At 34.5% G+C, this 24,469-nt stretch overlaps 1 protein-coding gene across 1 annotated transcript in view; it reads left to right on the top strand.

Moving 5' to 3' along the window:
* The first annotated feature begins 7,440 nt into the window (after positions 1–7,440).
* LOC145685265 (sodium- and chloride-dependent glycine transporter 2-like) overlaps positions 7,441–24,469 on the top strand; it is a 53,382-nt gene continuing 36,353 nt past the window's right edge. The window contains exons 1-2 of the mRNA XM_081757633.1: positions 7,441–7,462; positions 9,620–9,800. Coding sequence (XP_081613759.1) covers positions 7,441–7,462; positions 9,620–9,800 — 203 coding nt within the window. The remainder of the gene's footprint in view (positions 7,463–9,619; positions 9,801–24,469) is intronic.

Raw genomic sequence — 24,469 nt, 5'->3', positions numbered from 1 at the left:
AATTAGGCGACAAACTACTTTTTGGGCTACTTTTAATTATCTACAGGCTATATCTCTTCAGAATGCACTTTCATATTTTCATATATGAAATCACAAATTACACTGGTATACAATAAATAAATAAAGTTTCTGTCACAAGAACAAAACAAACTGTTTCTGAAAGATAATTTGGGCCTGAATCCAGATGAAATTGCAGAATTTCTCCATCGGCCTGTTTTCATGTGAAGGTGGTTTTTCTGCATGCCTATGGCAGCTTGCGTATTATATGTATTTACTATAAAGACATGGTCTTGCAAGAATAATATCTTACATAAAGTTTTTAAAAATCGATATTAGTGCACAAAAGAATCAAAAGAATGAGCAACATAGAAATAAAAATTAAGAAAATTACCTAAATTTTTTCTACACGATTTCCTGCAAACTTTGCCTCAGGAAAGTCCTGTTGTAAGGTCCAGCAATAGTCACACAACATTGCTACACTCCACTTCCCTTACTAACGCTTTTCCATTTGAGAAATATCCGGGAAAGTTGAGTTGAGTTGATTTTAGTTTAGTGTCCCTTTCAGCAGCGTGGCTATATGAGACGTGGACCTACTGATTAACGTGGAATCCGAACCACATGAGCTCCCGAAGCGAATCGAACCCGGGTCTCCTACGCCAATATCCGGGAAAGTGTTCACCATATTCATCACTAATGACACCAAGGTTATCTGGGAACAAGTCCAAGTGGTCGTTTAGGAAATGCAGTTTAAGTGACATGTTACTTCCCATATGGTGATGTGATCTCACTGATTCATGTACAATATCGCCATAATTCTCTGAGTTATGGTTGCCTAAAAAGTTCTTGCACATTTACAAAGGACAGCCATGCCATTTTCTCAACATCACTCAATAAGTCAACAAAATTCTCATCACTCGTTAATTCCCTAATTTGCGGTCCTACAAATATTCCTTCCTTTATTTTAGCATCACTAATCTTTGGGAACTTCCGTCGCAAGTACATGAATGCATCTGATGTTTGGTCCATACCTTTCACAAAGTGTTTGATAATTCCCAATTTAATGTGCAGTGGAGGTAAATATACATTTTTAGGGTCAACAAGAGGAATGTTCGCCACATTTTTATGTCCAGGCAGCAGTTCATTGCGAGCAGGCCATTTATCCGCAATAGTGATTTTTTTCTGTCACTGCTGTCCCCTTTGCATAGAAAGCAGCAGTACTTTTTGTACCCCGGCCATATGCCAAGCAGAATAGCAATTATCTTGAGATCTCCACAGATATTCCATTTGTATTTGTCATATGGAATAACAGTGGGAAGCAGTTAAATCGCGAACAAGATCGTTGAGATCACCTTGTGTCAAAAAGTTTGGGGTATTTGATTCACAGGGCAACTCAAATGTTGGGTCGGCATGAGTGTATACCCCATCTTTTGAATCTTCTTCATGCTCGTTACCAGATTCATCGTCACTCACTATCACATTTTCTTGATGCACTGGTACCGGTAATTTCTCCCTGTGGTATACAGGTCTCATAGCAGATGGTAAATTCGGGTATTGCACACTTCTTTGCTTTCGATTTGATTCCAGCCTATTTTTGTTAGAAGAAAATAACAGTCTGTTGTGTGACCCTTTGCTTCCCACCAAATCATGGGAACAGCGAACAGCGTACATCGTGAACCTTTTGCCTAGGATGTCAGGAGTCTAACACAAGCAGCATATGTGGAGGCCTCACTTCTTGTCTTGGTCACCAACCTAACACCCGAAATGAAGTTCGTAACATTTTTTATGAGCATCAATTGTCGTTTTTGAGATTTGAGAGTCATCTCTCCACAGATATAACAAAAAGAATCTGCACTATTGACACAGGTACGAAGCATTCTCTTCTTATGAATGATCACAACACTCAAATTTCACTAACCTAGAACAACATGCAACCACTTTCCGTGCTATCAGAAGTCACAATACTGCAAGTATTACAACGCAATTCTATATGATTGAATATGACTTATCGCCAATATTGCCAAACGTCACTCATTTCGTGAGTATGTTCCTTGACCTCATGGGCATGCATCGGAATTCCTTGCACTTTTCTCGATTTTATCTCACTTTCTCTCAACTTTGTTTCAATCAATAAATCTGTAAGTTATTTAAATTCAATCATGGACATATGCAGCGTTTTCACCGATTTTCAAGGATTAAAATAAGGACGGGATACTGTCACAAGAAAACTGAGCATAATAAACAAAGACTGATTTCATTTTCGAATAGTGAAAAAAACATGCTGTAAACGTTGTGAAGTATATAGTATTTCAGAGTTCACGAAACTGATTTAAGTTAAATATGTCACCTTGGAAATCAGAAAGGTGTTTCCATTAGATCGACGTGAAAGTGTATAGCTGCAAAATAATTCATTTTTATGTTTGGCCTACAAATAGTTGAAATCTGCTACCATTGGAGCACAACCTCGCTACTTTTTAATCTTCAGATCTGGCAACACTGGATCCCACTCCCACCAAGTAGACTTTGGGCAAACACCGTGTGCGTAAGTTTTCTCGGAGTTCTCCAGTTTCCTCCCACTTTTGTCATTCTACTGTTGTCACTCATTTCATCATCTTCCTTAGTCACGATGCATAAACGTGCCACCTTAAAATAATAGTAGGCTTTTTTATACTACATCAACATAAGATTTTTCAAACCAGTTTCAATTATAAATATATCCTGTTTAATTGCTCTATCGACATCAAACTAATAAGTTATCAACCATAATTAAGTTATTATAAAGCACTCATATACTACCTACGTTTAAGAAAAGCATAGCTGGAAACATTGGTTTTTAATATAAATTGATTAAAATTAAAATTAGTGAGAGTAATTTGTTACAACTATTTTTTAAGCAGTAATTGGTAAAATTTTAAGAAAAAAGTTTATTAACTATAAAATAAAATTAAAAATGACCTTCACATAAAAGATAATAGTGTAATTTATAGCAAAAATCATGTTTCTAATTTGTATATTACACAAAGACATCTGCTGCAAATGAATTTACAGTATTGTTTTCTTTAACAATACACAGCGACAATATTTAGCGCTTGGGAAAAGTATATACTATGTTATTTTTCTCCTGAGACCTTCACACAAAAGATAGAGCAATAATTATGTTTTCACTTTGATCTTATTACAAAAGACATCTACTACAGACGCATTTTCCTTACTATTACTTAATATACAGCGATTTATCGCTTGAGAAAAGGATATACGGTACTATTTTTTTCTTCTAAAGAATTAACACCTTGTTGGTCAGAAAAAGAGTAATCGATTATTTTTTAATAATAATTACATTCTAAATGATCAGTTTGACTAATTAAAAGTTATGAGTATTTAATTATCTGTAAGAAAAGAGAAGTTAATAACCTAAAATTAGCATTTACGTAGTACCTACCTCTTTTGTAATTCTCTGTTGACCTTTAAAATTTAGAAATATTAGTGTCAGTGTTAAGTTTAGGTCTACCTCATAGCAGTGACGATGCCAGCTGTACTTTCTTAGGGGGCAAAGGAGGGACAGAGACATTTTTTGGGGGGGTGGCTATCTCTGCATAACAAAAATGATAGTCTTATTATGTTTGACTTACAATACAGTACAACCTGTATTACGTTGTTGTTTTTAAATTATATAATTATATATTAAACTTATTTCAAGTAAAATTTGGAACTAACAAATAAGGTAATGTCTGCCTATGAACATTCGATTCCCGGTGGGAGAATATTGACATTTGTACCCATTATAGTGGTTCGAATTCCACGTTAAATGGTCTGTATGCATTTTATATAGCCTCGGTGCTAAGAAAGACACTAAACTATCTAACCTACCAAATTGAAGATGCTTTAATGAACGTAGACTTAACTGATTACACCACGCCTATCAAGGTTCAAAAAAATGTTTCAAATGACATTTTTAGCCCTAGAGAAATGATAAGTTAATATAGTGTACATTACAGTTTGTATTCCTGAAATGTTTGGTAGTTGGCTAAATCTATAAGGGTCGTTCAATAAGTCTTTAGGAAAAGTGTTCTTTTTTAAAATTATTTTGGGTAGATTTTTAAAAAAAATTTCAACATTATCTCTTTTTAGCTCAACACATTTTTCCCAGCATTCAGTCACGTAGCCAGGATTTCGTAATAGGGGAGATCCGTGATGAAATACTGTGGTTATCACACCAGGGGCTCGATCACTTTAAACTATTTTACCGGTAACATATTCATATTGGTTTGTTAGGATAATAAAATGAGGATATGTTCGTAAGTTTTTTCAATAACAAACTACTGTACGAAGGAATCTCGAGTAAAAGAATATTTAAAATGTATAGAAAAATATATTTTCTTCCGAGGTCATTGGAAGTCAGTTCTTCTTGTCTTTTCTTTTTTTTCTTATCTTCGTTTAATTCCAAGGATAGCAACGAGATCTCTTTCGACAGTAAAGACATCCTATAAAATAGATTAGGGGCAGCGAAATTGAAAATTTCTTTAACAAGTGTAACTGGAATCTATGTTGCCAGGCTCATGTTATTGGCGATTGGGCATTTCGTAAGATCTACCTGAGAGTCTATCGGATAGAACCGGTTTATCGATCTTCATTTGTAGTCCAAAGGATTAGCATGAAGCTGGATGAAATTCGGAATGCTCCGTTATAATGATATCAATTTTTAACTCTGCCTTCCCCGATTGCTCCACACAAAGTTTCTCATAAGAAAGAGCAACCAAACGCATGCTGTAGCTTCACATATTTTTAACGCCGATTCTTCTTTTTCTCGGTTCTTTTTCATCCTTCCTTATATTCTTTTTCTCGTTTCTGTTTTCATTCTTCCTTAATTTTTTCATTTCTGGTTTCGAAGGGGGAAGGGGGGTCCGGATCTCCCGGACCCACTCCTTGGCTACGTGCCTGCAGCATTTCTCCAACTGTTTTTCAGCTGTCTAAGATGTAGGATTTCGGAAGGTCATCAAAATAGGCATCTGCTTCGGTGACGACCTCGTTCAATGTGAATCGTTTTCCGCTGAGTCATTTTTTCAAGTTAAAAATATAAAAAAAAGTCACTGGGGGCCAATTCTGGTGAATACGTTGGATGTTGCAATAATTCTAATTCCATAATTTTCGTCATCGAACTTGTCTTGGTGGAAAAGATCTTTTTTTAATTTACCAATTTCCTTTTCTTGATTTCTTCTCTCAACCTGTGCAATAACTACGCATAATACTCTCCATTTATCGTTTGTCCTTTTTCTAAGTAATCAATGTAGATGATTCCTTGTGCATTCCCAAAAAACTGTGTCCATCAACTTGTCGGCCGATTTAACCGTCATCACCCTATTCGGAGCTTGATCACGTTTAGAAACATTGTTTCGACTGTTGCTTTGCTTCTGGAATGTAGTAGTGTATCCATGTCTCGTCCCGCAGAAACTCGTCGAGATTGCGTAGAAAAACACCAAACCAGCCTCCGAATCGATCACATTATTGCGTTTGTTCTGCACTGAGAGTAAACGCGGTACCTATCTTGCCGAGATTGTTTTCAAACCCAATTTTTCGTGCAATGAAAACACGGTACCTTGTGATATGCCTGTGGCCTCAACTATTTCGCGTACTTTGATTCGTCGACCACTCAAAACCATTACGTAGATTTTGTCAATTATTTTGGAAGAAGTCACTGGACGCCCCGAGCGATATTCATCATTTGTGGATGCTACGTTTAAATTCATTTACCCAATTGTAAACAGGCGCAAACACAGGAGCAGATGTGCCATGAATTTTTATCCAATTCAGTTTGTATTTCTTTCGGTATTAAACCTCTTAAATAGAATTATTTAATAACCACACGAAACTCATTGCATTCCATTTTTGTAAACAAACACAAGTTTCATTCTTCAATTGAGTACGACAATGAAACTACACGACAGATATAACTGAAACTTTAACAGTCTAGTGAGGAATGACACTTACTAAAAGCAAACCTTATTCTATACTACAAATGTCATCTTTCGGATTTATTGAACGACCCTCGTATTACATATTTTCAACACATTATTGAAAACAAATAAGATTTGATTAAATTCAAATTTTGAAGAATCTTTGACTCATTTAAGTTATTTTATGCTTATCTATTTGGAGGGAAAGGGCCTAGTCTCTTGAAGAAATATTATCGTTAAAGTGAAATAGTGTTGCCCACCAAATGAGAGTTCGACTCGAAAATGAGACGGAAAGTATATTTTCAGATTTGAGGCTAGATGAGAAATATGACAATTCTGGTCTGTTTTCGAGGCGAAACGAGAAATTTCTCGAATCTAGTGGGGAATATTAGTTCACCCAAATCTTAGATATCAAACACTGTTTTAAGTGTTACATGATTCATGACATCAAAACAACAAACTGATAAAGTGAATGGAAAACGTTTATCAATGTTTCAAGATACACAAGTCATTATACAATATAGTCCAATAACAAATATGGATGTTACTATTATCACATCCTTTATGATCCTCTCATGACGCGAGACAAGACAAGAGGGAATTCTTCGAGAACAGAGACAATAGAGGCTTCTACAAAAAATTTACAAAATGGAACGAGAAAAACCTCATTTCTCGTCTCGTGGCAACTCTAGTTTAGAATTTAATGTCCCTTTCAGCACTAAGGATAAATGGAACATGTATTCAGCATTTAAAATGTGATTTTAACCACGTATAATCCTATCATAGTCTCACACAAATTATGATAACTGATAACATGTCACGTATCATAAAGTGTCCACAAGACGCGACGACACGAGACAGAAATTTCGTAACGAGACGTTAGCCGAAACATAGAAACATGTAACATTTCCAAACGAGACATCAATTTCACTGCATCTTTTTGAGACGAGATGGCCTCAACTCTAGTTTCGTAATTCTAGACACTCATATTATACTTCAAGTATAGGTGCATTATACACAGAACAGACTCCATATCTTGAATATATCTACCTACACAAACCAATCTGCAACGGACACATCACTAAAATATATCAAGAACCAAAAATCATGTAGCACATACTTTACATCTAGAAAATACTTGTGTAATGAATATAATGTTTACGCTTGGCCAAAATTTGGGAAATCAGTTAGAATGGATAACTACAGTCCTTTAGTTAGTATATCACTCGTTATTCCAAGATAATTAGCTTTTATGCTGTGAAATTAATGTTCAAAAGTTATTTATAAATGCTTTTCTTTTCAATTTTATTCCAATAACAGTCGTTACGTACTTGGAGTGAGTGGAGCGTCATGGAACACTATTGGAATGATGCGGTGGCAGCTTGTCCTTTGTTTATTTGTGGCATGGATACTTGTTGCATTGTGTGTTATCAATGGCGTTAATTCGATAGGAAAAGCAGCTTATTTTAACGTTATCTTCCCTTATGTCGCTATGACAATCATTTTAGTTGAAGGTAAGTGTGTTAATATTTATCACAGTCAGGTACGTTGATAAAAAAAAAAGAGAAAAAAGAAATTACTAGACGGATATATGTAGTTAATTTACTTTTTACGGCTATTATAATTACTAGGTATGAGTATATGTCTGAGAAAGAACAAACCTACTTCAGTTTATAACACAGAACTCTCGTTTAAGAGAATATATAACATGCATTGTGCACCCTCACTTATCTTATAGTATCCTTGTGGATTGAATTATCATTCCATTTAATCACAAGAGTATATTTTTGATTTGGTCTAAGTTTATTCTTTCGACGGCAGACTTTTAAATATGTATAGTTGTATGTTTCAGCTGAACTTGAGGTCTAAGGTAGATTAAACTTTGTCTTGATTTTGCTACCAGCATTTTTGTTCCTATTTTCAAGAAGTGATTAAGGCATATTCTCGCCACAATCTAGCTAGAAAAGTGATATAACCCTACATGGGTTCTGTTGTCTAAGTTGTGGCAAGAATTCTCTATTAATAAGAAAATTTAAGATAAAATAGTTATTAAATACAGTAATAATAATAATATTATTATTATTATTATTATTAATAATAATAATAATAATAATAATAATAATAATAATAATAATAATAATAATAATATAGGAGAAAATGCATAAGTAGTAATACACTTATCAAATCGTAAGTGACATTTCCTATACTGTTCGTATCTTCCTTACAATTCTTATAAACTACTATATCTTATAATCATTTACCTATGTTCTTATGTATTTGCTGATTTTTGTGTTGAAAATGGAATATTGGATATTTAATTAGCACGAAATATGAATAACTATAGAATGTACTTATCGAAATAGCAACGATTAAGGCGTGTGGTAGACTGGACCACCAAATACAGAGCGGCAAATATATTTTGAATTACTGATAAGGTGCACTTATAACAAACCTTTCTGGCCACTTTCATCATAGGATAGTAGCATATTTTGTTAATTTATTACTCAAGCCTTCAATCCATTTTGTGCAGGGATATAATTCAAAAATGTTTATTTTGTTTGCAGAGTGCAGAACTCCAAAATTTATGACTGAAAAAAATTGTTTACACTTCGTGATCAACTTCCTTTTTTCTCTTTCAAGCAGGGGAAAAAGTGAGGGGAAACGCCAGAGTACGCCGTCTCCCCACCTCAAAAAATATGTACGGCGTCCCCTCAGTTTCTAAAAATTACAATGGGCAAAGATAGGCAAGGGGACGGCGTGACGTCATGCCGCTCTCTACCGTCCCCCTGCCTTTTCAAATCCACGATTACCCCTGCTTTCAAGTAATGCTTTTATTTATTTATTTATTTATTTATTTATTTATTTTGTGATTGAATAACAATAGTTTCTTTGCTTCTTATTTGAGTTGCCTAATCCCAAAGAGTCTGTTGTCTAGTAAAGAAAAAAAAAAAAACGAAATCAAGCATTAATATCTTACCATCCTGAAAATAAGCTAAGTAAGTTTTCAAAAATGTAAATTAAGCATCTGAAGACCTTAAATGGAATAAAATAGCTAAAGTTAGGCATTAACAAATCATAAACAATGAAAAACATCGCATTCCAAAACAGTAAACAAGAAATATGGCGTTCACCGCGGTGGTTCAGTGGTACAGCGTTCACCTCTGGTGCATGCAGTCCCTGGTTCAATCCCAGCTCGCGCCAAGTGAACCTTGTGGTGGGCAAACATCGTGTGTGGTGGTTTTCTCGGGGTTCTCCCGTTTCCTCCCATTTTCTTCATTCCACCATTTCACTTATCTCTCATCATCACCGTCTCCTTTAGCCTAACCGGCATAAACGTGGGACGTAAAATTCAAAGATTTCATTTCATTTCATTTTTTTTTTAAACTCCGATGTACATATTGAAACAATTTGTATATTGTTATTGCGTTCCACTTTCCTTCTCTACTGTTCGGCACTCTTGCTTGTGACTGAATAACATACGATCGTACTACTCGTCACTCTTCATCATCTCACAATCTCTCATCAACTACGGAACTCTTGTACTGTTAAAAAATGCATCTCTCTATCGTAAGAACAATGTTGCTACTTTTTTTTTAATTCAACTTATGTATAAGAGATTGATTTTCCGTAATTATAACATTTAACATTTTGTGTTTCTTTTCTTCATGTAGGATTAACTTTGTCTGGATCTCGGGAGGGAATTTTGTACTATATTAAACCAGAATGGAGTTCTCTTACAAAGAGCTCAGTGTGGGCAGATGCTGCTTCTCAAGTGTTCTTCTCTTTGGGTGTTTCCTGTGGCCCACTCATCACCATGTCAAGCTACAATGCGTTCAATAACAATTCGCACAGGTAAATTACATTCCAATCATGCACAGTAATACGCGACTATTCGGCTTAAGTGGCAGAAGGCCAGGCCGGATAGTCTGGTGTTTGCTCCACCTATACCATTAAAAACACATTTTTACATCTAAATCCATTATTATTCATATTTTCTGGTTTTCTAATACAGGTTAGAGTAAACACCTGTATTATAAATGTTTGTCAGTAGGCTACTTTGTTTGTTACGTATTGCATTGTACGTTTTATAAATTTACTACGGAAAAAGGAAGTCCAAGAGTAAACATATTGTATACATTTTAAGATGAATTTTATGTTTAACTTAATTTTAGTAAACAATTATACGAAGAGAAGGCAAAAAGTAAAGGGACTCCTGCAATTTATCGCACTACGGTTTGGTGACACTGCTAGTATCCAGCACTGAATTCGTGTCGTCTGCAACACTTCTATGCAACTTGTCACTCTTATTCCGCGTTAGTCGTTGGAGTGTAGCAGACTGTTAAACATGGCAGCCACATTGTCAATCTGCACCAAGGAAGAAATGAGTGCAGTGATTCGCTTTTCGTTTGCTGGTGTTAAACCTGCGGAAATTATTCGTCTAATGCAAGCACAGTATGGTGATAGAAGTTTATCGTGAAGCAAGATCTGCGAATGGATAGAGCGCTTCAAACAGGGAAGACCTTTATGTGACGAGGAAAGATCGGGCAGGCCATCATCACGAACTTTGATACATCATCACGAACCGGAAAGTAAGGCTTCGAGCATGATTTGCAAACACTCGTCATCATCAGGAGTTAACAAATGTAAACGTCAACCATCAACTAGTCATCAATATGCGGTGCAAAATTGGTTACAGGTGCAACCGAAAAATTTTCTTTTCCGACGGAATAAAAAAAAAAAACTTGTGAAACATTAGGAAAAGTGCGTTGAAGTACAGGGAGATTATGTAGAAAAACAATGTATGTTTCAGTTTTCTATTATTAGAATAAATGTACCTTTTCTCGTTCCTTTATTTTTTGACTTCTCCTCGTATATATAATGAACAGTATGAATATATATAAATTTTAAAGTAAAAAAAAATAACGCAAAACATAAACCTAATTTTTTTAAAAAAAAAAATGATTTTAACTTAGTTTACTATTTATTGATATACCTAAATGATTTTATGCAAATGTGAAAGGTAGGCGGAAGGTATGAGTCAAAACATTCAATTTATAGTCGTTGTAAAAGTCCTTTGATTGATGACTGCTTATCCTTCCCCAAGTTGGGTTTTTGTGAAGGTATTAACAATCGAGTAGATCGTTCAAAAAATTATTCCGCACTTCATTGCGAATACCTAATAATAATAAGGCCAGGCAGTCGCGAGCCGGATAGTCGAAAGTCTACTGTATTAATTTAACTTAAAAATTTGTAATGACTCACTAAATTTAATAAGAAAATGTAGATTTGATTCTTTAGTTATGATAACAACAGTTATTGATCTGATACACCAAAAGCTCGTAACTAGGGGATGGCCAAAGTCCTGATTTTGATGGCCAATGACTTTCAATAATTTATTGATATGCATGTATGAAAGGTAAGATGGACTCAAGAAAACTAATCTCCTGGCGCAAACATGGGGTACATAGTTTTATGATAATAATTTGTAACAATACAAAAAATTTTCCTCCTCAAATAAATGGATGATCTAAATTCATTCTTATGTATTGAGACACTATTTTATCATAATAAAAAGAAGCTATTGCTTATTTTTACAGTATTTAAAAATGTAAATGAAATGGCACTGGTGTATATTTACTGGAAATTTTAAAACGGTGTTTTATGTACTGCATGCATACCCCAGTTATCGTATAAATAGTAAGTTAATTGAGGGTAGTGGCCATCAAAACTAGGCCATTTAAGTTCGCATATATGAAGATGGTTACCCTTAAACATAATATTTTTCCTCTCAAATCAGTGGAACTAAGCCGGATTTTATGAGTGTATTTAGGTGGCTTCTGCCCTATTCTGCATAAACATAATTTTAAATGAAAAGAGTGTCCGGATGAAAATATACCAATAACAAATTTAAATAACTCGAGAATCAATAGTGATAGAATTGTCCGGTTTTGTTTTTCAGAAAGAGGAAAGAATAAAATTTTATATCCAGCTTCCAAAACATCACTCAACTCACCTCCGCCTCACTACACCTCCACGCGTGGCCTTTTTGTTACTTCGCTAACATCATGGCGGCATTCAACCTCACTCCAGGTGTTGCATAACATTTGAGATGTCACGCACCACGAGTATTGATAATTCTTTGTCTTACCAAGAATGCTTCCAAAGTTGAACCTAGAATTTGGGGACAACTTATATATTTCCTGAAAGGGTTTGTCGAGCAAGTTCCAAATGAGGTTTCGGTTCCTTGCTCGGAAGTGACTCTGCCACTTCAGGGGTGAAAATATTTAGAATAGCTTGACCTACAAAATGCTCCACATTATTAGTAGATTAAGAATATAATATGCAACCAAAAAATTGATTGTTTCACTATAAAATGTACTAAATTAGTTTATCTATGAAGTTGAAAAAAGCTTATCTATAATATCCAGTCAACAGCAGTCATTTGGTATCACAACTAATGCGACCCATTGTTATATGACACATGCGGTGTATTTCAATTTTTATATTTTCCTCGATTTCACTTAAAGTTATACGTTGTCAGATCCATACGCTCACTATACATTCGTCAACTGCTCATCTAGATGAGTTGTTTGATAAGTCACTCGGTAGAAAAATGTTCAATAGATAATGAGTTACTAATTAGGTGAAAACTAGCTGTGGTGTTAATTTGAGCTCATTTACTCGATCCGAGCAGCTCCTTTTATGTAGCTATTTAAATCTAATTGGTCACCCTTCAGGGTTTAAGCCATCTCGCAACTACAAGGATCGGGTAATGAAAGGGAAGAAGGGTCCAAGTGGATGTTGTTTGCCGGAGCTTGGCTTTTGTTTTTGGCCATGTGCACTGAGAAAAAATGTATATCGCGTGCGTAAAATCGTATCTTACATTTGTAAATCCTGTAGATTTTAGACTTAACGTACAGCAAACGTTACTGAAAACGCATGTTTTATAATACTTTCTGTATAAGTGTCCCATCTATACTTACTTTCCACATGAAAAAATGTAGGCAGTCAGGATCTCACATACAAATGGATGTATATAACACATAACTGACGAAGGTAATATAAATATATGTATGTAATATAAGGAAGACTTAGATATCAGACATCATGCAACGGCATGATGTAACATCTAAGGGCAGTGCCTATGTAGCATACGGATAACGTATGCTCCGTACTGATTTCTGTAGTAAGCAGGAGGATTCCATGTATTAGTACAATATACCGCTGTCCCGAGAACGGATTTTTCTCAGTGTGTGCAGGCCCGCAACTAGGGTTTCTGTCACCCGGGGCAAACACAAATTCGCCCCCCCCCCCTCAAGGTTTAGTCGAAAAGTATCACTTATGGATTGCAACTGTAAATAACATTCTTAATGAAACCAGTTATATTGATTTTTAAGCACTTTAACCCTCCAATACGCGCGCGGGCTACCATTGTAGCCCAACGTTTTTATTTTCCTTGCCGCAAAGTAATTCGAGATGATAACTCAAAGGGTGTCTCTGTACCTTTCTATCAACTATCATTCTGCGTGTTTAGGGTGTGATCAAACGTAAAATCGAAAGGATCTCATTGTTATTCTGCTTGAAAGTTTCATGGGCTACATCTGTAGCCCGCGCGACTATTGATGTCACGGGTGTTCCAAAGCGTCAAAGTTTTTTCATTATAGTTTGAGTGTTGATCAGATGGTCAATGAGTTTGCAAAATGCCAATTCTGATGAGAAATGTTTTTAAAACCAATATTTACGATCCAAAATGATTGAGAACATAACAATGCAACAATGAAAAGCTTATTTTTATTTCTGTAAATTTTTCGGTGTAATCCTTTGATGTGGAGAAAAGAAGAAAACTTTCCATCAACAATGAAGCACACAGGAACTCCACACTATATTGTTATGTGTACCTCTCGAACTTCAGCACTTTCTGTACCTTTTGGGCACCTTTCTGTATATATGCACCTCTAAGGTGCACACAAGTGATAGAAAAAACTGATTCGAGCAAAGCATCTCTCTTTACAGTGCATTAACTAGAAAGTTCATTAAATATGAAAGAAATTGCTTCATAAAATATTAATAAATAGATCAAGGTATTTAGATTATTTAATGCGTAGTAAATATTATACATTATACACGATTAATGTAAAAAAATGATTGAAATTAACAATAAAGCATAATAAAGCATAAGTTGGACTAATAGATAACAATTCAAAATGCCTCGAAAAGCTCTCAAGCAAAACTAATAGATAAAGCTTCATACAGCCTTCACTCGCAAAATCTCTTGGTAGGCGTACAAGAAACAATTAAATACACCGAGCCGTGTAAATTATCTTTTCCGCCACAAAACTGCCCTCTAGTTTAAAAACATTACAGCAATTGCGTAACATTACAGGGGGTGCGTCTGAGCTAAACTCTTCAAACACCAGCAAGCAACAAAAATCGGGAACTTTTCGCCCCCGCCCCTATTGATAACAGCGTTTTAAACTTCAGAGCTGTTCTCAATGGAATTATACAAACAAACAGCTCCTTGTGGTAGGAAAAGGAAAGGGGGGCGGATTCTCTTTGGTCGCCCAAGGGAACAAATGCATGCAAGTAGTAGAAAATGGATCGATCTGGGCCATAATAGAACAACATAGGACAAAACCAATCAATTCAGGAGCCCCTGGGAAAATGAGCATCGTACAACTTGAGCTCATGGTCTTTTACGACCTCCATTTTAGGGGTGAATTTATTCCCTTTTATGAGCACTTTTTAGGGGGTGTATTCGTTCTCTTTTACGAGCACATTTTTAGGGGGTGTACTCGTTCCCTTTTATGAGCATATTTTCCAACCCCTATTCGAACATAGTAGAACATCGGACTACGTAATATAACGAACATACAGCAGAGCAAATTGAACTCGTTCCCTTTTATGAACACTTCTTCAGGAGTGAACTCGTTCTCTTTTGTGAGCACATTTTAAGGGTGAACTCGTTTCTTTATGAGCATTTTTTCAACCCCTATTTTAACATAGGAGATAACACCGAACACATAGAAGAGCAGATAACACATAACACTACGTAACACACAGCAGAACAGATAACACATAAGAGTACGTAACATAACAAGGGTGTACTCGTTCTCTTTTATGAACATATTTTTCAACCCCTATTTTAACATAGGAGATAACACCAAACACATAGAAGAGCAGATAACACATAACACTACGAAACACACAGCAGAACAGATAACACATAAGACTACGTAACACACAACAACCTCCATTTTAGGGGTGTACTCGTTCTCTTATATGAGCATATTTTCCAACCCTTACGAACAATAGCAGAGGTGTATTCGTATTCAACCCCTTAGCATAAGACTATGTAACATAGCAGTTACGAACACATAGTAGAGCAGATAATAAACATAACAACCTCCATTTTAGGGGTGTATTCATTCCCTTTTATGAACATATTTTCCAACCCCTATTTCAACATGGCAGAGACTACGAAACATGGCGGACATAGCACAGGGGGTGTATTCATTTTCTCCACCCCTAATTGAACATAGCAGAAATTACACTGAGACTACGTAACACACAACAACCTCCATTTTAGGGGTGTACTCGTTCTCTTTTATGAGCATATTTTCCAACCCCTATTTCAACATGACAGAGACTACGAAACATGGCGGACATAGCACAGGGGGTGTATTCATTTTCTCCACCCCTAATTGAATATAGCAGAAATTACACTGAGAGTACGTAACACACAAAAACCTCCATTTTAAGGGGTGTACTCGTTCTCTTTTATAATTACATTTCCAACCCCTATTTTACCGTAGCAGATTTTTCAACCCCTATTTTAAGACAAAGAATACCTATGTAACATAGCGATTCGATACGCTCTTTGAACCGATTTGGATGAAACTCGACATATGGGGGTTTTTGGACATGCTGATTACAAATATCATACTTATTTTTACCTGGGTCCTATAGTTTTTGTGGCATACGCCCTTTCTATGACAATTTTAACCAATTTGGGTGAAACTTGGTATATAGGGGTTTTCGGACATGCTGATTACAAATATCATACTTACTTTTACCTGGGTCCTATAGTTTATGTGGCATACGCCCTTTCTATGACACTTAAAAACTAATAACTCAAAAACGAAGCAACGTATTGAGATGCTGTTTCCACATTTGGTAATCAACCACCAACTATAATACTACAAGTTCCAAAATAATGACCATCGAGGTCAAAGGTCAAAACACTTAAAACCCAATCACTCGTAAACGAAGCAACATATTGAGATGGTGTTTCCACATTTAGTAATTGGTCATCAGGTACCACAAGTTCCAAAATAATGTCCATCGAGATCAAAGGTTAAAATACTTAAAACCTAATAACTCGAAAACGAAGCAACGTATTGAGGTGCTGTTTCCAAATCTAGTAACTGGTCATCAACTACTACAAGTTCCAAAATAATGATCATCGAGGTCAAAGGTCAACATACTTAAAACCTAATAACTCGAAAACTGAACCAAATATTGAGGTGGTGTTTCCACATTTAGTAATCGGTCACCAACTACTACAAGTTCCAAAATAATGATCATCGAGGTCAAAGAAGGTCAACATACTTAAAACCTAATAACTCGAAAACTGAGCCAAATATTGAGGTGGTGTTTCCACATTTAGTAATCGGTCACCAACTACTACAAGTTCCAAAATAATGATCATCGAGGTCAAAGGTCAACATACTTAAAACCTAATAACTCGAAAACGGAGCCAAATATTGAGGTGGTGTTTCCACATTTAGTAATCGGTCACCAAAGACCACATGTCTCAAAAGTGTCAACCATCGAGGTCAAAGGTCAAACTCGAAAACGGAGCCAAATATTGAGGTGGTGTTTCCACATTTAGTAATAGTTCAACAATCACTGCAAGTTCCAAAATAATGTGTAAACGGAGCAACGGATAAATTTTGTACAAAGCAGAAAAAGTGAAGGAGGAATAAATTTGAGTGGCCTATTCAATTTTGTACCAACGAGAAATGTCATTTTAACTAGCTGAGAATTATATGTCTTCTTGTACTAATTAAATAAACGAAGGAATATTGTACCAATGAGAAATGTCATTTTTTCTAGACCATGTTCTAATATTTAAACAAACGAAGGGGTGAATTTGAGTGACCTATTCAATTTTGCACCAACGAGAAATAATTGTGTATTTTAAACAAACAATCGGATAAATTTAACCGGCTCAGAAGTTCAATACTATTTTGTACTCTTGAGTGAGCTTTCCAATTTTGTAGCAAGAAGGACCATTTTTTTAAAAACTAACTCAGAATTTCATTTCATTTTTGTAATACTCAAATTTGGATGAAGTGTTTAGCTTTGTATGAACCAGAAAAATTTGATTGGATTATTTCCTTAGGTACGAACTGGAAAAAGTGAAGGGCCATTATTCAAATAAACGAAGGAATAGAGTATTTAGTTTTTGTACCAACTAGAAAAAAAGAAGTGAAGTATGAATAAAATTTAGGTGGACTATTTTCTTTTGTACCAACTGGAATGTTCTATTTTTGTATCAATCAGAAAAAAAAAACGAAGAAGAGCCATTTTAACAAGTTCATAATTTCGATGTTCTACTTTTTATACCAACGAGAAAAAAATGAACTAGCTGAATATTTAAATATACGAAAGAATAAATTTAAGTGACCTATTCAATTTTGTACCAATGAGAAATGGCTCAGCAAAAGGCGAAGAAGGACTATTTTATATAATTTTACTACTCAAATAAACAATGGAGTATTTAGTTTTGTACCATTTTGGAGTATTCAAATAAACAAAGGACTTATAATTTGTGTCAACTCTAAAATCAATTAAACGAAGTAATGCATTTGAAAAACCGAAGTTGAGTATTTTATACCATTTTGTATTATTTGAACAAACAAAAGGAAAAAGCAAAAACAAAAAGGATCATTTTATATCATTTTAAACTAGTCTAATAAACGAAGGCATAAATATGAGTGAGCTATTTAATTTTGTAGCAACCAAAGGATTTTCACGAAAGAACAAAATTGTACTAATCAGAAAAAACCGAAGAAGGCCCATTTTAACTAACTGAGAATTTCTGTACCTTTTGTACTATTTAAACAAACGATGGGATAAATTTGAGTGACCTGTTTTTTGTACTAACCAGAAAAATCGAAGAAGGTTCCTTTGTACTAGCCCAATGAACGAAAGAGCAAATTTGGGTGTTCTACTTTTTTATACCAAACAAGGAAGAACCATTTTGTACTACTCAAATAAACGAAAGAAAAAGCGAAAAAAGACCTTTTTAACTAGCGCAGAATTTATATACGTTTTGTTTATGTGTCCTACTTTTTGTACCAGCGTGAAATGCCATTTTAACCAGCTCAGTAGTATTCAAATAATCAATTTTCTAACTAACTCAGAATTTCATTTCATTTTGTAATACTCAAATTTGGATGGAGTGTTTAGTTTTGTTCGAACCAGAAAAATTTGATTGGATTATTTCCTTATGTACCAACTGGAGAAAGGAGTAAATTTGGGTAGAATATTTAGTTTTGTACCTAGCAAAATAAGAAAAAGAAGTGAAGAACGAATAAAATTTGGATGGACTATTTTCTTATGTACCAACAAAAAAAATGGAGCACCAGCGACAAAAAAGAAACCGAAGGAGGAATAAATTTGGGTGACCTATTCAGTTTGTACTAAGCAGAATCAGCATTCTATACTTTTTTCTGCCATTTATTGTGGATGTCCTATTTCTTATTGTGCCAACGAGACCATTTTTAACCGACTTAGAATTTGTACCAAACAGAAAAGAGCTACACAAATAAACAAAGCAATCAATTTTTAACTAGCTCAGAATTTCTAGACCATGTTGTACTATTTAAACAAACGAAGAGATAAATGTGTGTGACCTATTCACTTTTGTACCAAGCAAAATAAGAAAAAGAAGTGAAGAACGAATAAAATTTGGATGGACTATTTTTTCATGTACCAACAAAAAAAATGGAGCACCAACGCCAAAAAAGAAACCGAAGGAGTACCTAATCAGTTTTGTACTAAGCAGAAAAAAAAGCGAAGAAGGTAAAATTTGAATAGCTCACTATTTATGTACATTTTTGTACTACTAAAATAAACGAAGGAATAAATTTGGGTGTTCTACAGAAGAAAACGGGGAAGGGCCATTTTATATAATTTTGTAGTACTCAAAATGTACAAAGATATAAATTTGTGTGACCCATTCAGTTTTGTATTCAGATTTTCCGGCTACTTTTTGTGCTCTACAAATAAAAGCAAAGAGAGACCATTTTTAACTAGCTTAGAATTTATGTGCCTTTTGTAACGAAGAAACAAATTTGAAGGAGGTTCATTTTAACTAATCCTGCTGCGAGTAGATCAATTAGTACATAGTGAAAAAACAATATGGCATTATTGCGACTTTCATTTTCGAATACATACGAATTAGGCCACTATGGCAATAAAAATACTACTCTCTCCTTATGCTTATTTGGAACAGACTTAAGAGGACCAAGCATTAGAAACCCGCTAGTAGGGCGTCGATTCAGTAATCCATATTGGAGTATACCTTTTATACAACAAACAAGCTTCTTAACCCCACTCCAGAAATTCTTTCTTCTACGGTCTTCGGCATGCATTTTAGACCAAGGGCAGCAAGATTAATATTAAATAACACTTCTGCTGGATAGACATTCGATTCTCTCGATCTTCTGCTTTATCCGGCAACTTTACTTGGAAATTATCCCCATCTAGTAAAAGAAAACGAATATATAATTTTGAGACAGTTCCATATGGGTAAATACAGTATTAGTAGAAACGATAGTTTTTAATTAAGTAGAGATAAGGAGAGGGTGAAAAAAATGGAAAATTAAATTTTAAATCATTATTATTATTATTTTAGAGGTGAAAAGGAAGAATAAATGAATTTGAGTGGCATATGTACGGAATTTAGTTTTGTACCGGGCAAAAAAAAGAAGTGAAGAATTAATAAAGTTTGAATGGAATATTTTATTTTGTACCAGTTGGGGATTTAGTGTTGTACCATTGTATCAATTTAAGTATTTTGTACTATTTAGTACCACCGAGAAGGTGTGGAATATTTAGTTTTGTTGGCTTCTTTATTTTGTATTAACGACTAAAACCTTTAACACATACTTGGTTGTGTGCATTACAATGGCCGAAGTTTTTCATTTCCCTGTGGTACAACGTAATGGTCGCCCCGCTTATTCTAGGTCTACAGTTAGATATTTTCGGTTGAATAATGGTATACACCCATGTTTTGTTGAGCACAATGCCCACTATAACGATGTGGTAGACAATTATTTGATGGATAGATTTTTGTTTAATAGTCGTTATAACAAATGGTATATGATAGAATTTGTTAAGCATTTATCGCAGGTAGATATTAAGATAGACTTTTTGTCGTTGGTTACTCGTTTAACCGCACACAGTTCTCTTTTCCAATCAGCTACCTTTTTTGCCATGAAAACTAAGGGTAATAGTTATACTGTGACAGCTTTCTTTCGCTATGGGGGAACGCAAGACACTTTGGATGAGTTATTAAAGTTCTGGAATCATGTGTGCGAGTTCAGACCAAGTATCCAGATTGCAGATTTACTTGCTTGCTTTACACGATGTTTTAAAACTGGCCTTTTTGCGGTATCTCCTGATACCTATCTGTTGGACCTCGCGGTATTTGGAAACTTGGTGAAAAAGAATAACAAATGGTTTTTCTCACAATAAAGCTATACATACAGAATAATCCATTATGGCAAAAAAAAAATACTACTTTCTCCTTATGCTTAGTTGGAGTAGACTTCGATAACAAGAACGATACATTGTGTAAGAATTTCCAATTAATAGCGGTATTGTACTCACTTATAATAGTCTGTAATAGTGCAGTTTATTTTTCGAATGAGAGTAGGTTTTAAAGGTGTATTGTAGTCTACCAGCAATAATGATCTCTAAGAGAGTTATTAGGTAAAGATAACAATTACACCACCATTCTGCGAACACATTTATACGATCCAATTTCTCAGATTTAAGGTTAAATTAAATGGGCAAGAGATGTATAGTATTTGGGAGATATAACTAAGAAGTACTAGGATGTGCCAATATAAAAATTTCAGAACTTCTATTTTAATTTTGGGGTGGAAAAACATGCCTATTAACACTATTTGTAATAACGATGATTCCGTGGGTGTAGATTGTCTTAGATAGAATACAGGTAATTCTTCCATTAAAATTTACAACTATCTAATTGATTTTCTTCATTGTCCACACAAGCGTTTACAGGGTATTACGAGATGGGAAGCAATTATCTTTAACTACTATACTAATGAGTGGATCCAATACAAGGCTGTTTAGAACTAATTTTACACATCAAAGAATATTTACAGAAGCTTATTGGAGTTGCCGGATAAAGCATAAGATCGAGAGAATCGAATGTCTATCCAGCAGAAGTGTTATTTAATATTAATCTTGCTGCCCTTGGTCTAAAATGCATGCCGAAGACCGTAGAAGAAAGAATTTCTGGAGTGGGGTTAAGAAGCTTGTTTGTTGTATAAAAGGTATACTCCAATATGGATTACTGAATCGACGCCCTACTAGCGGGTTTCTAATGCTTGGTCCTCTTAAGTCTGTTCCAAATAAGCATAAGGAGAGAGTAGTATTTTTATTGCCATAGTGGCATAATTCGTATGTATTCGAAAATGAAAGTCGCAATAATGCCATATTGTTTTTTTCACTATGTACTAATTGATCTACTCGCAGCAGGATTAGTTAAAATGAACCTCCTTCAAATTTGTTTCTTCGTTACAAAAGGCACATAAATTCTAAGCTAGTTAAAAATGGTCTCTCTTTGCTTTTATTTGTAGAGCACAAAAAGTAGCCGGAAAATCTGAATACAAAACTGAATGGGTCACACAAATTTATATCTTTGTACATTTTGAGTACTACAAAATTATATAAAATGGCCCTTCCCCGTTTTCTTCTGTAGAACACCCAAATTTATTCCTTCGTTTATTTTAGTAGTACAAAAATGTACATAAATAGTGAGCTATTCAAATTTTACCTTCTTCGCTTTTTTTTCTGCTTAGTACAAAACTGATTAGGTACTCCTTCGGTTTCTTTTTTGGCGTTGGTGCTCCATTTTTTTTGTTGGTACATGAAAAAATAGTCCATCCAAATTTTATTCGTTCTTCACTTCTTTTTCTTATTTTGCTTGGTACAAAAGTGAATAGGTCACACACATTTATCTCTTCGTTTGTTTAAATAGTACAACATGGTCTAGAAATTCTGAGCTAGTTAAAAATTGATTGCTTTGTTTATTTGTGTAGCTCTTTTCTGTTTGGTACAAATTCTAAGTCGGTTAAAAATGGTCTCGTTGGCACAATAAGAAATAGGACATCCACAATAAATGGCAGAAAAAAGTATAGAATGCTGATTCTGCTTAGTACAAACTGAATAGGTCACCCAAATTTATTCCTCCTTCGGTTTCTTTTTTGTCGCTGGTGCTCCATTTTTTTGTTGGTACATAAGAAAATAGTCCATCCAAATTTTATTCGTTCTTCACTTCTTTTTCTTATTTTGCTAGGTACAAAACTAAATATTCTACCCAAATTTACTCCTTTCTCCAGTTGGTACATAAGGAAATAATCCAATCAAATTTTTCTGGTTCGAACAAAACTAAACACTCCATCCAAATTTGAGTATTACAAAATGAAATGAAATTCTGAGTTAGTTAGAAAATTGATTATTTGAATACTACTGAGCTGGTTAAAATGGCATTTCACGCTGGTACAAAAAGTAGGACACATAAACAAAACGTATATAAATTCTGCGCTAGTTAAAAAGGTCTTTTTTCGCTTTTTCTTTCGTTTATTTGAGTAGTACAAAATGGTTCTTCCTTGTTTGGTATAAAAAAGTAGAACACCCAAATTTGCTCTTTCGTTCATTGGGCTAGTACAAAGGAACCTTCTTCGATTTTTCTGGTTAGTACAAAAAACAGGTCACTCAAATTTATCCCATCGTTTGTTTAAATAGTACAAAAGGTACAGAAATTCTCAGTTAGTTAAAATGGGCCTTCTTCGGTTTTTTCTGATTAGTACAATTTTGTTCTTTCGTGAAAATCCTTTGGTTGCTACAAAATTAAATAGCTCACTCATATTTATGCCTTCGTTTATTAGACTAGTTTAAAATGATATAAAATGATCCTTTTTGTTTTTGCTTTTTCCTTTTGTTTGTTCAAATAATACAAAATGGTATAAAATACTCAACTTCGGTTTTTCAAATGCATTACTTCGTTTAATTGATTTTAGAGTTGACACAAATTATAAGTCCTTTGTTTATTTGAATACTCCAAAATGGTACAAAACTAAATACTCCATTGTTTATTTGAGTAGTAAAATTATATAAAATAGTCCTTCTTCGCCTTTTGCTGAGCCATTTCTCATTGGTACAAAATTGAATAGGTCACTTAAATTTATTCTTTCGTATATTTAAATATTCAGCTAGTTCATTTTTTTCTCGTTGGTATAAAAAGTAGAACATCGAAATTATGAACTTGTTAAAATGGCTCTTCTTCGTTTTTTTTTCTGATTGATACAAAAATAGAACATTCCAGTTGGTACAAAAGAAAATAGTCCACCTAAATTTTATTCATACTTCACTTCTTTTTTTCTAGTTGGTACAAAAACTAAATACTCTATTCCTTCGTTTATTTGAATAATGGCCCTTCACTTTTTCCAGTTCGTACCTAAGGAAATAATCCAATCAAATTTTTCTGGTTCATACAAAGCTAAACACTTCATCCAAATTTGAGTATTACAAAAATGAAATGAAATTCTGAGTTAGTTTTTAAAAAAATGGTCCTTCTTGCTACAAAATTGGAAAGCTCATTCAAGAGTACAAAATAGTATTGAACTTCTGAGCCGGTTAAATTTATCCGATTGTTTGTTTAAAATACACAATTATTTCTCGTTGGTGCAAAATTGAATAGGTCACTCAAATTCACCCCTTCGTTTGTTTAAATATTAGAACATGGTCTAGAAAAAATGACATTTCTCATTGGTACAATATTCCTTCGTTTATTTAATTAGTACAAGAAGACATATAATTCTCAGCTAGTTAAAATGACATTTCTCGTTGGTACAAAATTGAATAGGCCACTCAAATTTATTCCTCCTTCACTTTTTCTGCTTTGTACAAAATTTATCCGTTGCTCCGTTTACACATTATTTTGGAACTTGCAGTGATTGTTGAACTATTACTAAATGTGGAAACACCACCTCAATATTTGGCTCCGTTTTCGAGTTTGACCTTTGACCTCGATGGTTGACACTTTTGAGACATGTGGTCTTTGGTGACCGATTACTAAATGTGGAAACACCACCTCAATATTTGGCTCCGTTTTCGAGTTATTAGGTTTTAAGTATGTTGACCTTTGACCTCGATGATCATTATTTTGGAACTTGTAGTAGTTGATGACCAGTTACTAG

The sequence above is a fragment of the Thermobia domestica genome, chromosome 5 (assembly GCF_964235325.1).
Source record: "Thermobia domestica chromosome 5, izTheDome1.hap1.1, whole genome shotgun sequence".
Classification (NCBI taxonomy): Eukaryota; Metazoa; Arthropoda; class Insecta; order Zygentoma; family Lepismatidae; genus Thermobia; species Thermobia domestica.
Note: the sequence above shows the minus strand (reverse complement) of the source record. Positions and strands in the feature narration are given on the sequence as shown.